The sequence below is a fragment of the Urocampus carinirostris genome, chromosome 1 (assembly GCF_059441175.1).
Source record: "Urocampus carinirostris isolate Australia breed hairy pipefish chromosome 1, RoL_Ucar_1.0, whole genome shotgun sequence".
Classification (NCBI taxonomy): domain Eukaryota; kingdom Metazoa; phylum Chordata; class Actinopteri; order Syngnathiformes; family Syngnathidae; genus Urocampus; species Urocampus carinirostris.
In genome coordinates this window covers 58395303-58414495 of record NC_142349.1, presented here as the reverse complement: position 1 = coordinate 58414495, position 19193 = coordinate 58395303, and the positions used below count along the sequence as shown (strand labels likewise).

General features: G+C 38.6%; 1 protein-coding gene and 1 long non-coding RNA gene across 2 annotated transcripts; one reads left to right on the top strand and one right to left on the bottom strand.

The window, feature by feature from the left end:
* Positions 1-326: 326 nt before the first annotated feature.
* Positions 327-10086, bottom strand: LOC148376386 (uncharacterized). The gene is made up of 10 exons (XM_088325949.1): positions 9794-10086; positions 8507-8563; positions 8385-8411; positions 8233-8301; positions 8096-8146; positions 6322-6378; positions 6186-6239; positions 6045-6110; positions 1559-1627; positions 327-347 (listed from the first exon to the last, which is right to left on the bottom strand). The coding sequence occupies exons 2-10, from the start codon at positions 8552-8554 to the stop codon at positions 327-329; spliced, it is 462 nt and encodes a 153-aa protein (XP_088182075.1). The 5' UTR covers positions 8555-8563; positions 9794-10086.
* A 2780-nt stretch (positions 10087-12866) lies between these two features.
* Positions 12867-17015, top strand: LOC148376385 (uncharacterized). The gene is made up of 3 exons (XR_015851945.1): positions 12867-13096; positions 13855-15797; positions 16549-17015. It is a non-coding gene; the product is annotated as an uncharacterized LOC148376385 (long non-coding RNA).
* Positions 17016-19193: the final 2178 nt, after the last annotated feature.

Below are 19193 nucleotides of genomic sequence, written 5' to 3'. Positions count from 1 at the left end.
TTCAAACAGACACTAGGGTGTCAAAAAGTCACAATAGGGTTTCAAACTGACTCTAATGTTTTAAACTCATTCCAGGTTTTCCAACAAGGGTTTTAGCCCGATATTATTGTTTTACCCCAATGCTGTACAAACTAATTCCAGCTGCAGTTAATCACAAGGGAACGCAATGGCAAAGTAAAGTCACCAGAGAGCAGCGTCTGCGTCATTTTTTAAACAGACTGGTTGAGAAACATGGCAACAATTTCTAGTATTAACAAGCACACACAAAATTCAAGCACTTTTCAATCTTTGACAACACATCATTAAAATTCATGCATTTCCAATGGTTATAAGCACCAGTACGAAACCTGAAAACAAGTTGAGTCATTCATAATGTCTTTATGGAGGACTTTGAGTGGCAATTTTTTGACTGAAAAGTGCTTTACAAATAAATTTGATTTGATCATTTAATTTGCTGCAACACGGCGGCGCAGTGGTTAGCGCTTGTGCGGCACAGTTCATGTCATGGGAACCTGTTGTGGGTTCAAATCCAGCTCCAGACTTCCTGTGCGGAGTTTGTATGTTCTCCCCGTGCTTGCGTGGGTTTCCTCCGGGCACTCCGGTTTCCTCCCACGTTCCAAAAACATGCATTTCAGGTGAATTGGCCGGTCCAAATTGTCCCTAGGTGTGAATGAGCGAATGAGTTGTCTGTCCCCGTGTGCCCTGCGATTGGCTGGCAACCAGTTCAGGGTGTCCCCTGCCCACTGCCCGGAGATGGCTGGGATGGGCTCCAGCCCCCCCGCGACCCTAATGAGGATAAGCGGTACGGCTGATGAGATGAGATGAGAGATGAGACTAAAAAAAAATGTGGAAAGTTAAATCTAATCTAAAGTTAGTTAGTTATTACTATTCTCATATTTATTAAAAAAAAATACCGTAGTGGAATAGAAATAGTTAACAATTTATGTTGTTCAAGCATTATTCTGGTTAATAAATTCTGAAAGTACGATAATTATCACAAGTTAATTTTAAATATTTTCTTTTTTCCCCCCAAATAATTTAAGTCACTATAAAATTACAAATATATTTAAATAACATTTTCATAAAAATATAATAAATATTTTATTTTAATTCTTAAACAAAACTAAACTGACTAAAATATTTAAAATGCTTTAATTGAGACGTGTTTTTAAAAATTAAACGGTTCAATGTTATTTTCTTTATTTTTCTAAAACAACTCTTACAATACTAGTAAAAATATCTTTTTTAAATCATTCTATATTTACTTTATAATTATTGATAATATTTTAAATAGTCAATATTTTAACGAATAATATTCTAACTTCACAAAAATATATTTTTAGTAAAAGGTGTAGAAAGATTTGCCAACCTTCATATCTTTAGTTTACTGATTATTTTCTTCATTACCTAAACATTATATCAAAAATGTACATAGCTACAGCATTTTATCAAGTAACAAAAGGGGAAAATATAGGGAAAAACATAACAAATACCGAAATACAAAACGACACGAACGCAGACACACACAAGAAGCATGATACGAAAGTCCGTCAATTACCGGTTTGCTGGCGGCGTCTGTTTTTTCCGCAGTGTCTTCACCTCTGTCATGGTCCTCAGTCACATGACTCTGAAGCAAACACGCCAGCGTGACTCACAGGACCCGAAAACTGGTTTTTGAATTAACTGTTTTGTACGTGTCCACGCCCACAAGGCTCCCATAAACCCGTTTAGCCAGCGAGCCCTTCCAACCTGGCAACCGACGGCCACGGTTTCCAAACATTCGAAAGCAACCGTGACCTCCATTCCACATCAGAAAATTCAAAATCAGTCGAGAGCTTGTCAATGAATCGGAATTTCAAATACAGTGATACCTCGGTATTCGAATAAAATCTGTTCGGGATCGGTGTTCCACCAGCAATTGTTCAAGTGGCGAAAACATTTTTTCCCATAAGAATTAATGTTTTTTAATTTTAAAATGTTCCTGCGCATTTCAAAATATAAATAAAACACGACACGAAAAACCGGGAAATACCCATTCATTTGGACTAGACTTAAGCCAAGACACCAAGGTTTATTACCATTACCATTCACTGCCGTATTTCCCAAACTATAAGGCGCACTGTATTATTAGGCACAACTTCAAAAACAGTCAATCATGAAATATTTTCATGTATAAAGGGCACTGGATTATAAGGCACGCAAAAAGGAAGTACTATTGAAGACCTATTGCATGAAATAAACAGGACGTATTTCATAGAACATAAACTAACATTCTGAAATCTGGTTTCACCACTAAAATGCAGGGCTTGTTTTTCATTTTTCAAGGCCAAATTGAAGCACTTTTTAAGTACTTTCAAAGCTTAAATTTCAATTTCTCTAGGATCATTAAAAGAAGATATCCGGTATGAATCGTGTATTTTTTAGAGCCATATATATATATATATGACTGGGAGGTCGGTGGTTCGCGCCCCGGCCGAGTCATTCCTAAGACTTAAAAAGTGGTCGGCGGCGCCCTCTGTTGGCTGCGGCTGCATAGGCTCGCTACAACGGGTCAGGTGCAATCGACATTTCGTTCTGTGTACATTGTTACACAGAATGACAATACAAGGAAATTATTATTATTATTATATATATATATATATATATATATATATATGATTTATATAACTGATTTTTTTTATTCTTGCATGTGCATTGATCAGGACAAATTATTCTTAGATCTTGGGCAAATCGCGAATGTATTTGTGGATCGGAACAACAAGTGTGTAAATGTTTTGAGACAAATGAAATGAAATGAAATGAAATGATATGCATTTTATATGGCGCTTTTCAAGTCAATGACTTCCCAAAGCGCTTTAAAATGTGCTCCACATTTCCCAATAGCGGCCTTGCAGCCATGTAAGGCGCTAACCTGCTTATTGGGGGTATTAGGGGTTCAGTGTCTTACCCAAGGACACTTCGACATATAACACGGACGAGCCGAGATTCGAACTGGGATTCCTTGATCCCAAGACGAGCGCTTTACCTCCTGAGCTACTGCCGCCCCATATACGTGTTGGGTAAAAATGACAATAGTATGGAGCTTTCATTTTCAGTTGCAGAAAGTTCTTCCCAGTCCAATTTACCACTGGGAAAAGCTACCTTGGTTTTTTTATTGCATGGCCCATAATAAATGTCTTTGCACTAATGTAAGCATGCACCTGTCCTCTAGTGCGCGACTCTTAGGGGAGAGATGGCGCTTCATAGGACAATGCTGTACAAACTAGTGCCAGCTGCAGTTAACCACAAGGGAATGCAATGGCAAAGTAAAGTCACTAGAGAGCAGTGTCAGCGTTATGTGTAAGCAGACTTTGTGAGAAAGATGGCAACAATTTATAGCATTTACAGCGACACGCAAATTTTAAGCACTTCTCAATCCTTGAAAACACAACATTAAAATTCATGCATTTTCAATGATTTCAAACACCAGTACAAAACCTGAAAATAAGTTGATTCATTCATCATACTGTATGTTTTAGCATTTCATCATAAGTATGCATTTACAATTGTATTTGTCGGAATTTCGGTTTGAAAGGCACGTCGGGGAATTCCTGGAAAATTTTAGGGGTGTTTAGGTTTGCCTTTTAGTCCAGAAAATGCTGACTCATTCACTGTCAACATACCTTACCGTATTTCCTGGACTATAAGTCCTTAACAAACAGAATTACCGTATTTTCCGCAATATAAGGCGCACCTAAAATCTTTTATTTTTTAAAAAGCTGACTATGTGCCTTATAATCCGGTGCGCCTTAAATATGGATCAATATTGAGCCGCAACAGGTCTCGCAACTTACAGTAAGTGGCAGCCGACTCCATTTTTCGCGTAGAAGAAGAAGTGCGCTGTGCATACTGGGAAATTTTAAACAACGATTCTCTTTTATTTGTGCGTTTGTATAAAGACCCTGACATGGCTCCTATTAAGAGACACGCTTACAACGCAGACTTTAAACTCACGGCGATCAGTCACGCAGTAGAACACGGAAATGGAGCAGCAGCAAGAGAGTTTAACATTAATGAATCGATGGTGCGGAAGTGGAGGAAGCATAAGGATGAGCAGTTTACGTTTTACATTTTACAGTTATTATGTTATTGCTTTATTGTTATTGTTTTGCACTTGTTATTGTTTTTGCACAATACGAAAGTCACTATATTGCGATTGCACTAACGTTTAATTTACCATAACAGTATCAGACGGTTTTTTGCGTGTGGACTAAATGGAGGAAAAGTAAAATGTTATGCCTTGCTGTTGTTCAAAGATGTTAAAGATGTGTCACGAAAATGCTTTACCTCAGAGAAAATAATAAAACAGCTGTTTATTCATTTTGGGAGTGAATGGAGTTGTGGAAAGCTTGTTTGTTATCTATTAATAAAGTTTGACTGACCTATCTGACTGTTTTGTTGACATTCCCTTTAGCGCGGCACCATCTAATGGTTGCATAACGTAACTACAGCCTCTACTGTAGCGCCTTATAATGTGGTGCGCCTTATGTACGGAAATGTTTTTAAAATATATCATTCATTGAAGGTGCGCCTTATAACACGGTGCGCCTTATAGTGCGGAAAATACGGTATATGAAATATTTTTCCTATGTAAGGCACACAGTACTAAAAGGTGCAACGTATAAAATAATATAATATATAGGGTTGCCTTAATAAACATTAAAAAAGAGATGATTCTCTGCAAACATGGATTTGTTACATCCAGGACCATCCAGTGTAAAATATTTTCCACAAAACACACGATAATGCTAACGGGTTTTAAAAAAGAATCCGCCTTAAAGCATTATTGCATCGTTTGACATTCCTTGTTGTAATCAGTCTTTTTCGGCTCACAATTACAGTTTACAAATAAACATACTCGTAGAATTATTTCCAACATGTCCGTTAGACTCTGAACTTTAGATTGACACCATTGCAGGCTTTTTTTTATGGTCTGCAGCCCGCATTAGCCCAAGTGGGCTGTATTGATAAAACGGACATCGTCTTCTTTAGCTTGGAATATTTTTAGCCAGTAGTGACTGGTTCAAATTATAATTGACACATTCAATAGCCAATGAAATTCTGAGAAGAACGACATGCAGATGTACTGAATGTGTTCAAATTAGACCCCATAATAAACGTGCGTAACGCCACCAGTGATTCATTTTCATGCAATGCGCACAATGATAGAGACGCGTAAAGAGAAGTCAAACATTTACAACTCTTTCAAAATGTCTAAAAAAATTACCCAAAGCAAAATACACAGTTGCAAAGGTTTTAGCTGCTGTAAACTGGTCATCTCTAAATGGCCACTTTTGGAAACGCTTAAACATACCCTTAGAAAAATTTGTAAAATACAATGTTTAGTTTGTCAGATTCTGATCAAATTTGACAAGGTACCAGATAAGGTTTTAAGCTATTATCTCATCCAGTTAAAATGCCCATCTGCAGGTATTTGATTGCAAATAAAGAAAAAATAAGCGTCCATATTTTCCAAAGGGTTTAAACAGATTTCAATTTACTTTGGGAACATCTTGGCAACTTTTACAGGAATGTTATGGGTGAGCTAAGTAGCCAAAGTTTCCGCCCATCTCACTTAGGCACACGATCGACAATTTTTTTCAAATACTGAGGTATCACTGTACTGTATATTGATTTGCCTAACTGGTTAGTATATAACAGGGGTCACGTTTGATACAGTCAACCATTAATACATCTCCCTTGTATAAGGGACACTGAGTGATTTATATATATATATATAAATTGTTTACCAAATTTAAAAATTATTTTGGAAGAATTGATCATGTATTTAAAGGCACTGATCATGCCAATGATTCCTCGTGCCAGTTAGAAATAATGTTTCCTAGAAAATCACAATGACCACCAGTGAGATATTTTCAGAACTGGTCAGCGGGCTGCTCAGGTGTTCTTAGAGGACCTGCAGGCACCACATTGGTGACCCCTGCTATATAAGCATGATTAGCATTATAAGGATGATAGGTATTAGCACCCCACACATCGCTTACGATGAACGACGCTTTTTTGTCTTTCAGGCTTTTTCGTAACTTGGCCGTCAGTTCCGATGAGTGAGGCTTAGCATGAGGGGAATGAGTGTTGTTTAAAAATATTTTTTTTTAAATGTAAATGCGTAGGCAACAAACTCTCACCTGCTTGTAGTCGTCTCTGTTGCTCTGGCTTTGGCTCGTCGGACGATTCCTCTCCTGCGCCCAAAAAGAGGGAAATAATCCTGGCTTGAAATACATTAAATAAGTGATCCAAGATCCGAGATTTTATGTTCCTCACCTGTGCTTCTCGTCGAGGCGCCGGCACGGGAGGTTCTGTCTTTGTTAGCGTCTCGCTCTGTCGCGTCAAAATCCAAGATCAGTTTTTATCAAACTTAATTATTAGGGCTATGTGACAACATTTATTAACACTTTTATTGTTTTTCAAAAGTTTAAAAAGCGATATTACTCCCAAGTGCTGTAATGTGCATGCCAAGCAAACTAATTGGCAACATCCATTCATCCATTATCTGTACCGCTTGTCCTCATTAGGGTCACGGGTGTGCTGGAGCCCATCCCTAACTTCGGGCGGTGGGCAAGGGGGACTGAACTGGTTGCCAACCAGTCGCAGGGCACACAGGGGCCGACAACTCACTCGCTCATTCACACCTTAGGACAACTTGGACCGGCCAATTAGCCTGACATGCATGTTTTTGGAATATGAGAGGAAACCCACGCAAACATGGGGAGAACATGCAAACTCCACTTAGGGAGGCTGCGGTAGCTGGACTTAAACTCTGAACCTCCACACCGAACAGCCTAATTGGCAACATCATATTTTCGACCAAAATGCCCGCCGTAATGTGAATAAAACCTTCAAAATTGGAGTAATAGTTTTCTGTCAATATTTAACATACCATTTAGCTTACAACTTATTTTCATTGTTTAATAATTCCTATATTTTGAGTGTAGTGTATTTTATTTTGTTGTTCAATGACCTTGAGTGTCATGAACAAAAGTTATGATTATTGTTGCTCTTATGTAAAATAAATTACGTGTATCTCCAAAACCATTTTTAGGGGAATAATGATGTTTGTTCATCCTCTTAGAAAAATAACAAAAAAAGAAAATGATAACAACAGAGGATTTAAATTGAAATTGATTTTAAAACTTCCATTTGCAAAGACCATCAGATTCTTAAAATGTTTAGTTGCTGTGATCGCCTCCATATTAAAAAAAAGTAGTCTCAGTTGTCGATTGGTTAAGGCCATTTTCCTTAGTTAGAATAAGGATGTGTGTGCTTTCTTAGTATTTCTTTATTATCTCAAGGTTAATTTCATTTTTATAGTGTTTTTGTTTCTCACTTTATCATCATTAAATACCTTGGACCCATAGCCGATAGATACAGTACAAAAAGAAGTATAATATTGACTACTTACCAAGTATTTAAAGAGACCGTGTGTAATATTTAGTGTCTATTAAAACATTTTATTTCAGTAAAAAACAATAACATTGATTTGAAAATCAGGCAAAAATACATAATCATACCAATGTTAATTTTATTAAAAAAAAAAAAAAAAGCTTGAGAAATGGGTTTTTCTTTTACACAATGGAATCCGCACTTGTTTGTCTGGCGTCCAGCCGCCACGCTATGCACTGTGGCACTGGCCCTCGCACGCAATCTAGTGATCAAATATTACTCACTGCGGCTTTAAGAACCACATGAGATTCTGAACTGAATGCAGTTGAAGGCATTATGGGAGGTAATTCAGCCAAAAGCATATGTGCATTTTCATGATGCCGTGATGCAAACCAATAGCAGACCAGCATCCTATATGACGCTGAGCAATAGTAGACCGGCATCTTAAAGAGTGAACCAGTCATACGCATAAAATTCTATAAAATTTAAGGTGTGCAAAATAATCTGTTGTTGATGTTGTATATTGGGGAGAATGCTGTAAAGAGGGGTTGGAAAAATACCGTACGACATATTAAAAGTGGCATTCATTTTTAATATTCCAGATCAAATAAGTGCATATGCTTTAACTTATGATGAAAATAAACAATGCGCTTACCTCATCGTTCGTCCCTAATCTTTTTAGGCGATATTGCGTTTGACTCAGTTCCTAAACAACAACAAAAGTTGATCATTATTACAATCTCGCACTTTTTACACATGGCAAAGAAAAGTAAAATCCAATTTTGGAGCTACATTGTGCTTCGGTCTTGGTGGCAACACAGGAGGAGGTTTGTCCGACTTCTCTGCATCAGTGCTTTGTGGCTATACACAAAAAAAAAAAAAATTTTTTTTTAAATTAAATTATTAAATGCCTCTACAGTCGGTTACCGGGCGGTTTTAAAAACCTCAGGAGGCCAGGGAGGCAGTTTGGACTGTGGAGAACACATAGAATATCAGAAATATAAGTGATATATGTGATTTGTTTATTAATAATGATATACATTTATTTATTATCTAATGTTCTCACAGGTTTGGGTTTCCTTTTGATTTCAGGTTTCATCACTACCGGCTCCATCACACTTCCCTACAAAGAGACAAAATCCTAGAGTAAGATAAAATACACAATTTAATTATTTTCCCACTAAATTTATTGATGCATCTTTGCATATTCATGGCACTTTAACTGGGTTAGTGTATTTGTTTCATGGCTGCAGTTGTAACTCAAAAAAACACTGAAATGATTACTACGGATATAAATGCCACAACTACTACAGATTTTCTTTCAGTAATATACCATTATTTGTGTTAGCGTAGGCAGCCAAAGCAAGCTAATTGGGTATTTTCATCTATATTTCCCCCCTTTTGTTAAAAAATACCTAACAACATCATACTACTCCCAGAATGTCTACCTAAAATACTAATCAAAAATGTAATCTTAATTAAAATACAGAAAGACCTAAACTAACAGCCAGTCAAAGCTAGCCAATTGTGACTTTTCCCCCCTTTTTTAAATAACAAGACAGACATTAATGACTTTATTATAATCCTAAAATCCTCACTTGAAAATTGAAAAATGCCAATTAAAAAAAGATGATTTTCACTCAATCTTCTTTTCACTCACCTGCACATGTCGTAATGGTCAACCTCACACATTTAAGGATCTTTTTTCAACAATTTTAAGCCCCAGAAAACACAGGCTAAGACAATAGGTTGGCAATTTTGCAATTTAAATCATTATATTGACGTAATTAAAATATTTGAGTCTCATTATTGTGTTATTTAACAAGACTGGCACTTTGGCCACTAGAGAGCAGTAGAAAACATAGTAACAATTTTAGAAATTGTGTTGTTTTTTTTAAATGGAAAAAAATACAAATAAACTGGTTTTGTTGTTTCAACTGGCGTGTTCACTCGAAAATAAAGAGATCGCTCTGCCATTTTAATAAGAAAAATAAATAAAAAGAAGACAAAAAAGTTTGGAACGCCGTTCTCAAAAACCCGTTCGAATATTATCTTAAAACCTACTTCAAGGATAATTTGACACCCGGAAGTGCTTCTTCAGGACAATTAATTTATGTGTCTTGTGAATTCGTTCCTCTGATTTCTTTGCTTCACGTGCTTCCAGTGAGGCACTGAACTGTTACAAAGCAAGAAAAGTTTGTAGTTTCGAAAGTTTGCATAGCGGTTGCGCGAAAAACGGACTAAATTCTTACATTTGAACGCGGCAGCTGGACAAAAGGTACATGAAAAAAATGAACCTGTTTGCCGGACATTTGAAATGCATCTAAAGTCGATTGTGCTTCGTTTGACTCACCTTTCTGATGTTCCTCAGTCACTCAAGAAAAAAACACGAACACACAAAAAATGTTTGAGCCGGCAGACAAGTTTTCCAAACTTTTTACCACACCCCACAGAGCATCAAAAGCCGGGGAGGCGTTCAAGGACTGCTCCAGAAGCTCCGTCATTTTCCTTATCATTCTCGCGTCCGAGGAGTGGCGCAACAGTGGATTTTTTATTTAAAACGTTTTCACAAAATGTGACTAATTTCACTTCACTTCATAATCTTAACCTGAACATCCCCTTTCTCTCGCCCTCTCCCTCTCTCTCTGCCTCATCTATCTCTTTTTTATGCATCTGTCTGTGTCTATTTATTTTGTCTCTCTTCTCAATGTGTCTCTCTCTCTCTCTCTCTCTCTCTCTCTCTCTCATCTATCTGTTTTATCTATCTCTGTCTGCGTCTTTCCATCTCTTTCTCTCTATCTCTCTCTCTGCCCCTTCTTTTCTGTCTTTTTCTCTCTCTCTCTCTTTCTCTCCTCTATCTGTGTCTTTCTACTCCCTCTTTCCCCCTCACTCCCTTCTTTTCTCTCTCACATCTCTTTATTTTTGTCTGTACCCGGTCTCCCACTCACTCCCTCTTTTTCCTATCCTCTTTGTTTCTCATTTACTCGTCTCCTCTCTTGTTCCTCTTGCTCCCCCTCTCTTCATTTCTCTTTTTTCTTTCAGTCTCTCTCCCTTTGCCTCCTCTCCCTCGCTCTCTTTTTCTCTCTACTCTATTTGTGTCTCTTCACTCCCTCACTACATTCTTTTTTATCTTGCAAATACTCTATTTTTGCCCTTTTTATGTCTCTCTCCCTTTTTGTGTGTCTGTGTGTCTCTCTCTTTACCCAGTATTCCACCCTCTTCCTCTTTTTCCTATGCTCTTTCTTTCTCATTTACTCTTGCTCTCCCTCTTTTATTCCTCCTGTTTTCTTTCTATCCCTTTCTCGTTCCCTCCTCTCTCTCTCTCTCTCTCTCTCTCTCTCTCTCTCTCTCTCTCTCTCTCTCTCTATCACATTATTTTCTTTTAATTCTTAAAAATATAGTAAAAAATAAAATGAATTTAAGTGGGTTTTTTCCCCCCAAAAAATATTTTCCAAATAATCAAAAAATACAACAATATTTAGAATGACCTGAATTATAGTACTGTATTTTTCTTAAAACATATTTTAGTTTTTAAGCAGGAATATATATCTATGTGAAAGTATGTTACAAAAAACAACAACATACTTTTGGATTAAAACCAAACCCTTCTTAAGGTACATAACAAGAATTGAACTTACTTGAAATATGTCTACTATTACAACTTGTTTTTATATACATGCATTGTTTTTTTTAGCCCCAAACATAATTCATGTGGTGTCTATGTCTTGAAGCTCCTCACCCCATTCCTACAATTCCATACTTTACGTAATAGCATGCCCGATATCAACTTGCTGGTCCCTCAACTAAATATAATCTTTTGCCTACTGTGATGTTTGTGCATGTTCCTGCCTGTTGTCTCCTCAGATAGCTCACAAAAGATATTCTAGTGGACATAAGTGAGCTAAAGGAACACTTGTTACATGATTTTGAATCTTGCATTATGACAAAATGAATTAACATTGAAACTAATATTGCAAGTTTGTGGTCCAAAATAAACTGAAACATTTTCATGTTTTGTTCCGTTAGAGTTGGATCCTTGTATAGTTGTTTAGTCCACACCTGACTTCATCATGGTTTTCATGGTTTTGATGTCAAAGGGCTAATTAGTGCTGCAATATATCACGTGGTTTCTTACTTTCATGTTGTGTTCCGTTAGAGCTGGTTATTGAGGGTATCTTCAATCCCTCTCCTTTCAGGTTTTGTTTTGTTAGAGCTAGTCAGAGTTCCAATGGATCCGGCATTGTATTTCATGTTATGTTCTGTTAGTTGTTTGGTGAGCGAACCTTATGTAGTTTTTCAACCCATGCGTGAGGATGTTGCCAGGTGCCTCCCTCTTTCATGTTTTGTGTTCTGTTAAAGCTAGCTCGTGTTGTAATGTATCTTCCGTTTTCATACTTTCATTGTGTTTTTTACGCTAGAGTTGGTTCCAAACTTGGTATACATCCACTTCCTTTCAGACAATACACTCATAAAAATATTGTCACTGGACTATTTATTTTTCTCTATTCACATTACTCACTTTTTTTGTGACCAGTTCATATCTTGCATCTTTTTATTTAGTCGGTGTCCTTTGTAGTCTTTATTTTTTGTTTTGTTTAATTAGAGCTATTTAGCAACCCAAGATTGCTTTGTCTCACTTTCATGGTTTTGTTAAGTTAGAGCTAGTTATTGTCCGAACATATCCCTGCTTCCTCTCCTTTCATGTTATTTAGTTACAGCTATTTAGTGTTCGATTCCATCTTGCATTGCATTGCATGTTTGGTTCTGTTAGAGCTGGTTGGTGTCGGAAGCTGTTCAATCCTCACGTGATTATGATCCCTGTGTCCTCTTTCTTTCACGTATTGCCCTAGCTATAACAACAGTAATTGGTATTCAACATATCCTTGTTCTTATTGGAGTAAGTGTATCTGTGCCTTGCCATTGTGTTGATTTATTTTTACTTTCTGAATTTGTTTTCTGTATGTATCACATTCCCTGATTTTGGCCGGGCATGGAAGATTATTATACGGCGCTTTGAATTGCAAAAAGTGCTTTAAAATAATGTTGATTTAATATATAGACCACAGCACAGTTCAGAAAAAAATGTAAGGAAAGCTTAAAACAAAAGGAAAATTGCACACAAGGAGTAATGATACCCCCTCTCCTAAAACGTCAACTTGATGAGTCAGCAAATGATGACGATTGATGTTCACTATGAGCAAAACTATAATTTATGCCTATCATACTAAAACCTTTCTACATATGCAACATGGCCATTGGACAAGCAAACGTCTTCCTCAACAACACAAATGCCACACCTTGCTCTGATTCACAAACAGGAAGCAAACATATACATAAACATAAAATGATACACACATGCATAACACAATGATATAACCCTGCAGAAATACTTCATTGTGTTGACAAACACGTAGGCCGAGTCCCATTCTTCGCACTTTCACTCGCTATGTGCCCTAGTCACTCGGTTTGCGCGTTCACGTGAAAATGGGGTGTGTCCCGATACTCTCAAGTCCGAGGCAGAAGTGACCTCAAACCATCTCGTAACCACTTCAAGACCGAGGGGGCTCCCTACCTCACTTGGCGGCGAAGTGACTACCCAGAAGTCTTTGCGAATTCTCAATATCAACAAACATGCCCGGAAAGGAACCGCACAAATGTAAGTAGTTTTCCACAACCACGCATGTATTTGCAACAAAATGTATTGAGATATCTTAGTTAGACGTAAATGCAATAGAAAATCGTATTTTCGCGTTAAAACATGAACATTGCAAAATCGCTACTTTACGAAGTGCACAAATCTACCAAGGGAGCTGCCAAAAAATAATCTTCACGCTACAAACTCTAAAGTAGGATAACTGCAGAAAATCACGGTTCAGCCCATCCCTGTTTGTATCTTAAACGAGTCGTGCTTTTACATTATTATCTACATGGCCAGTCGCTAAAGGAGCATAGTCAGAATAACGTTCTGGACATACGCGCTTGTTTACTGCACACAATTTCGGGTGTCGTGTTTTATTTACAATATGATTATTTCATGTGAGATCAGAATGCATTAGTTTTCATCATGCATTATGAGTAATGTTTCCGAATTTCACGTGGAAATACAGTTGAAACAAATTACTATCACACAGTCCACTGCCTTCTCTGTAAACACATATTAAGTAAACTAATTACCTTCTCAAAATGTTGTCCAAATGTGGAGTCAATTCTAAAGCATATGTGATGCTGGCCAATAGAAGGCTCTTACAGCCATAAGAATAACATGTCAATTTTGTGTATCTATTCACTATCAAATAATTATCCAGAACACATCCTATAATTTCTCACATCAACTTGTTGAGCATCCTATACACAGTTGTTTTTGTGCAATACACAAGCATTAAGTAATTCTTGTTTTTTCCACCCAACCTAAAGGCCAATGTAGAACGTCCCGTGGAAGAGCTGGCCACCATCACAGCTACCACGCCATCCACACCGACGGGCACGTCGTTGGCATCTTCTAATCCGGCACCAAACCCCAAATCACCCAGAAAAAAAAGGAAGCACGATACACTCCTTGACTTTTTGAAAGCGGAGTCTGCCGGAGTGAGGAAAATGCTCGAGGAAACTGTGGCCAAAACTGAGCGGTTCCCGTCCTTTTTGGGAAGCTCGTGGACAAATTTCCAGAACAGTGACATCCCTGCAATGTTTCCCTTTGTTTTATAAAAGGAAAATATTTTATTTTATTAAGAACTCAATGAAGTTCCAGTTTGTGTTTTCCAGCTTTATGGAAGTATTGGTATATTTTTGTTACAATTTGTGACATATTATTTATTTACTATTATGTATTTCGGCCCAATGTGATTTTGTTTTTCTGAAAGTAAACTATTATTTAAACTGGAGTGATTTGTAGTTGTTTTCTGTCCAACAGTCACATAGTTCACACACAGTATCTCACATCATTACGAAATAAACCACCAAGGTGTTACTCAAAATAAAGATGTTTATTGAATAGTAATGCAGAAAAGCACGGAATGCAAATGTGGGTCTGACTTCCAAAGCCTAAAACATGGCTTTTGGGCAATTTATTCCATATTAACTGTGGACAATTCTGTGTATTGTGGACCTGGGAACCCTGAAGACCCGTGACACCACACGGTAGGACAGACCGTGGGCCAGCCAGTATAGGCCCTCCAGCCATGGCCCTGTTCCCTCTTTAGCAGCTCCTGCAGGGCCCACATGACCTTCTTGCTCAACCTTAAGTCCTGAATGAGTTTTGACTTCACATCGAACCATAAGCACAGGATGGGAACATTCCTGTCCAACCTGTCCACGCTTATGGGACAGCCACTCTGGAACACAATAGATAACAAACAATTTAGACATAAATGTGGGCATAGATGATGTAAGCATCATGAAAAAATGTTGAAATGAGCTTTTTTATATCCAATGACAACTCTTTTGAATTAAATTCCTTATGAACTAAGGTTTTTGGGTCGTACAGGGAAGTTTGGTGACGATATTATGTCAGCTTAAGGGTCAGGTGGACTGTTCTTGTTTGTTTACTTTTCATCATGTCACACACTAAAGACCCCTACTATATGTCATAAAATGGCATTAAGATACTAATAAGTAGATTGCCATTTATGTCTACACAAACATAAGGTATTATGTGAACGTGCATTGTATGCTAACTTTTACTGTATTTGACCGAACGGGTCATTTTTTTTAATGAGTGTACGTACCTTGTAAAGATGAATCAGCACTACATAGCGCCGAAGCTGTCTTCAGTATAGCACATTTCTCCTCCGTTGATTGGAGACACGGAAAAGATGATGAGCTTTCAGGCAATCGGTAATAACACAGCTGTAGCGGGCATTTTTAACGTTGCACGAACTCTCCAACTGACACACCACAGGTTGAGACTCGAGTTGTTTACATGTGACGTAGACCAATACGTCACTGAGGTCTACAGCCAATTAATATTACCGCCATCTCCTGGACAGGGGTGGAACCTTGCAAGTCTTGTCCAAACCATCTCCACTTTGCACTCCACCGGCGGAGGGCACTCCTCTATCGAGGGACCTCACTGGAGGGTCCTCAGGGCCGAGTGAGAGAAATGGGATTGGGCCAAAGGCTGAGTCCCATTCTTCGCACTTTCACTCGCTATGTGCCCTAGTCACTCGGTTTGCGCGTTCACGTGAAAATGGGGTGTGTCCCGATACTCTCAAGACCGAGGCAGAAGTGCCCTCAAACCATGTCGTAGCCACTTCAAGACCGAGGGGGCTCTCGACCTCCCTTGGCAGCGAAGTGACTACCCAGAAGGCTTTGCGAATTCTCAATATCAACAAACATGCCCGGAAAGGAACCGCACAAATGTAAGTAGTTTTCCACAACCACGCATGTATTTGCAACAAAATGTATTGAGATATCTTAGTTGGACGTAAATGCAATAGAAAATCGTATTTTCGCGTTAAAACATGAACATTGCAAAATCGCTACTTTACGAAGTGCACAAATCTACCAAGGGAGCTGCCAAAAATAATCTTCACGCTACAAACTCTAAAGTAGGATAACTGCAGAAAATCACGGTTCAGCCCATCCCTGTTTGTATCTTAAACGAGTCGTGCTTTTACATGTACATGGCCAGTCGCTAAAGGAGCATAGTCAGAATAACGTTCTGGACATACGCGCTTGTTTACTGCACACAATTTCGGGTGTCGTGTTTTATTTACAATATGATTATTTCATGTGAGATCAGAATGCATTAGTTTTCATCATGCATTATGAGTAATGTCTCCGAATTTCACGTGGAAATACAGTTGAAACAAATTACTATCACACAGTCCACTGCCTTCTCTGTAAACACATATTAAGTAAACTAATTACCTTTTCAAAATGTTGTCCAAATGTGGAGACAATTCTAAAGCATATGTGATGCTGGCCAATAGAAGGCTCTTACAGCCATAAGAATAACATGTCAATTTTGTGTATCTATTCACTATCAAATAATTATCCAGAACACATCCTATAATTTCTCACATCAACTTGTTGAGCATCCTATACACAGTTGTTTTTGTGCAATACACAAGCATTAAGTAATTCTTGTTTTTTCCACCCAACCTAAAGGCCAATGTAGAACGTCCCGTGGAAGAGCTGGCCACCATCACAGCTACCACGCCATCCACACCGACGGGCACGTCGTTGGCATCTTCTAATCCGGCGCCAAACCCCAAATCACCCAGAAAAAAAAGGAAGCACGATACACTCCTTGACTTTTTGAAAGCGGAGTCTGCCGGAGTGAGGAAAAGGCTCGAGGAAACTGTGGCCAAAACTGAGCGGTTCCCGTCCTTTTTGGGAAGCTCGTGGACAAATTTCCAGAACAGTGACATCCCTGCAATGTTTCCCTTTGTTTTATAAAAGGAAAATATTTTATTTTATTAAGAACTCAATGAAGTTCCAGTTTGTGTTTTCCAGCTTTATGGAAGTATTGGTATATTTTTGTTACAATTTGTGACATATTATTTATTTACTATTATGTATTTCGGCCCAATGTGATTTTGTTTTTCTGAAAGTAAACTATTATTTAAACTGGAGTGATTTGTAGTTGTTTTCTGTCCAACAGTCACATAGTTCACACACAGTATCTCACATCATTATGAAATAAACCACCAAGGTGTTACTCAAAATAAAGATGTTTATTGAATAGTAATGCAGAAAAGCACGGAATGCAAATGTGGGTCTGACTTCCAAAGCCTAAAACATGGCTTTTGGGCAATTTATTCCATATTAACTGTGGACAATTCTGTGTATCGTGGACCTGGGAACCCTGAAGACCCGTGACACCACACGGTAGGACAGACCGTGGGCCAGCCAGTATAGGCCCTCCAGCCATGGCCCTGTTCCCTCTTTAGCAGCTCCTGCAGGGCCCACATGACCTTCTTGCTCAACCTTAAGTCCTGAATGAGTTTTGACTTCACATCGAACCATAAGCACAGGATGGGAACATTCCTGTCCAACCTGTCCACGCTTATGGGACAGCCACTCTGGAACACAATAGATAACAGACAATTTAGACATAAATGTGGGCATAGATGATGTAAGCATCATGAAAACATGTTGAAATGAGCTTTTTTATATCCAATGACAACTCTTTTGAATTAAATTCCTTATGAACCAAGGTTTTTGGGTCGTACAGGGAAGTTTGGTGACGATATTATGTCAGCTTAAGGGTCAGGTGGACTGTTCTTGTGTTTGTTTACTTTTCATCACGTCACACACTAAAGACCCCTACTATATGTCATAAAATGGCATTAAGATACTAATAAGTAGATTGCCATTTATGTCTACACAAACATAAGGTATTATGTGAACGTGCATTGTATGTTAACTTTTACTGTATTTGACCGAACGGGTCATTTTTTAATGAGTGTACGTACCTTGTAAAGATGAATCAGCACTACATAGCGCCGAAGCTGTCTTCAGTATAGCACATTTCTCCTCCGTTTATTGGAGACACGGAAAAGATGATGAGCTTTCAGGCAATCGGTAATAACACAGCAGTAGCGGGCATTTTTAACATTGCACGAACTCTCCAACTGACACACTACAAGTTGAGACTCGAGTTGTTTACATGTGACGTAGACCAATACGTCACTGAGGTCTACAGCCAATTAATATTACCGCCATCTCCTGGACAGGGGTGGAACCTTGCAAGTCTTGTCCAAGCCATCTCCGCTTTGCACTTCACTCGCGGAGGGCACTCCTCTTCGAGGGACCTCACTGGAGGGTCCTCAGGGCCGAGTGAGAGAAATGGGATTGGGCCAAAGATTTTACCTGTCAAGAGGTCGTCAAAACCTTTTGTTGTTTCCAATGGGAGTGACTCACAGTGGAGGAGGTGGAGGCGAAATGAGGGGAGGGGCCTAAACACACCTGTGCTCTGAGTCTCAGCAGGTTTGAGTCATCAGTTTCAACCTCAACACAAGAGGATCCTAAAATAAGCCCCCAAAACCCAAACGCAATGGAAATTATTAGCAAAGAACTCACAAAGTTTTAGTTTTTCCCAGTAGAGCTAGGATCTCAAACACAAGGCCCGTGGGTCACCCGGTATGTTCCATCCATTCATTATCTGCACCGCTTATCCTCAGTAGGGTCACGAGGGTGCTGGAGCCCATCCAGCCAGATGTAGGGCATACAAAGACACTCATTCACACCTAGGGACAATTTGGACCAGCCAATTAACCTGAAACGTATGTTTTTGGAATGTGGGAGGGAACCGTAGAACCCGGAGGAAACCTATGCAAGCACGGGGAGAACATGCAAACTCCACACAGGAAGGTTCGATCTCATGACCTCATAACTGTGCCGCACATGTACTAACCACTGCGCTGCTGTGATGACCCCCCGGTTTATTATTAAAGCCTAATGTTGGTGCAGCCTACATTTTTGGTTAAAACAAGCCAATAAAACAGGTCGAACATACTTGTAATGGCACCAACGTTTGGAATTATTTTTCAAACTAATCATTTTTTGCACGAGGAAACACTACGTCCAGAAGGAGATCGTCACCAATGTTGAACTGAATTATAAAGAACAGTGGATTGCACATAACTATTTTGATTCTTTAAATTTCTCATTTGATTTTCGGGTGGACCCAAACGCAGTGAAACAGGAAGCTGGGCAGGCTTGCTAAAAAAAATTATGTTTAATGACAAAAAAAAACAGGAAAGAAAAACAACTAACATAATGTCTAAACCGGAAACTAAAACCAAACC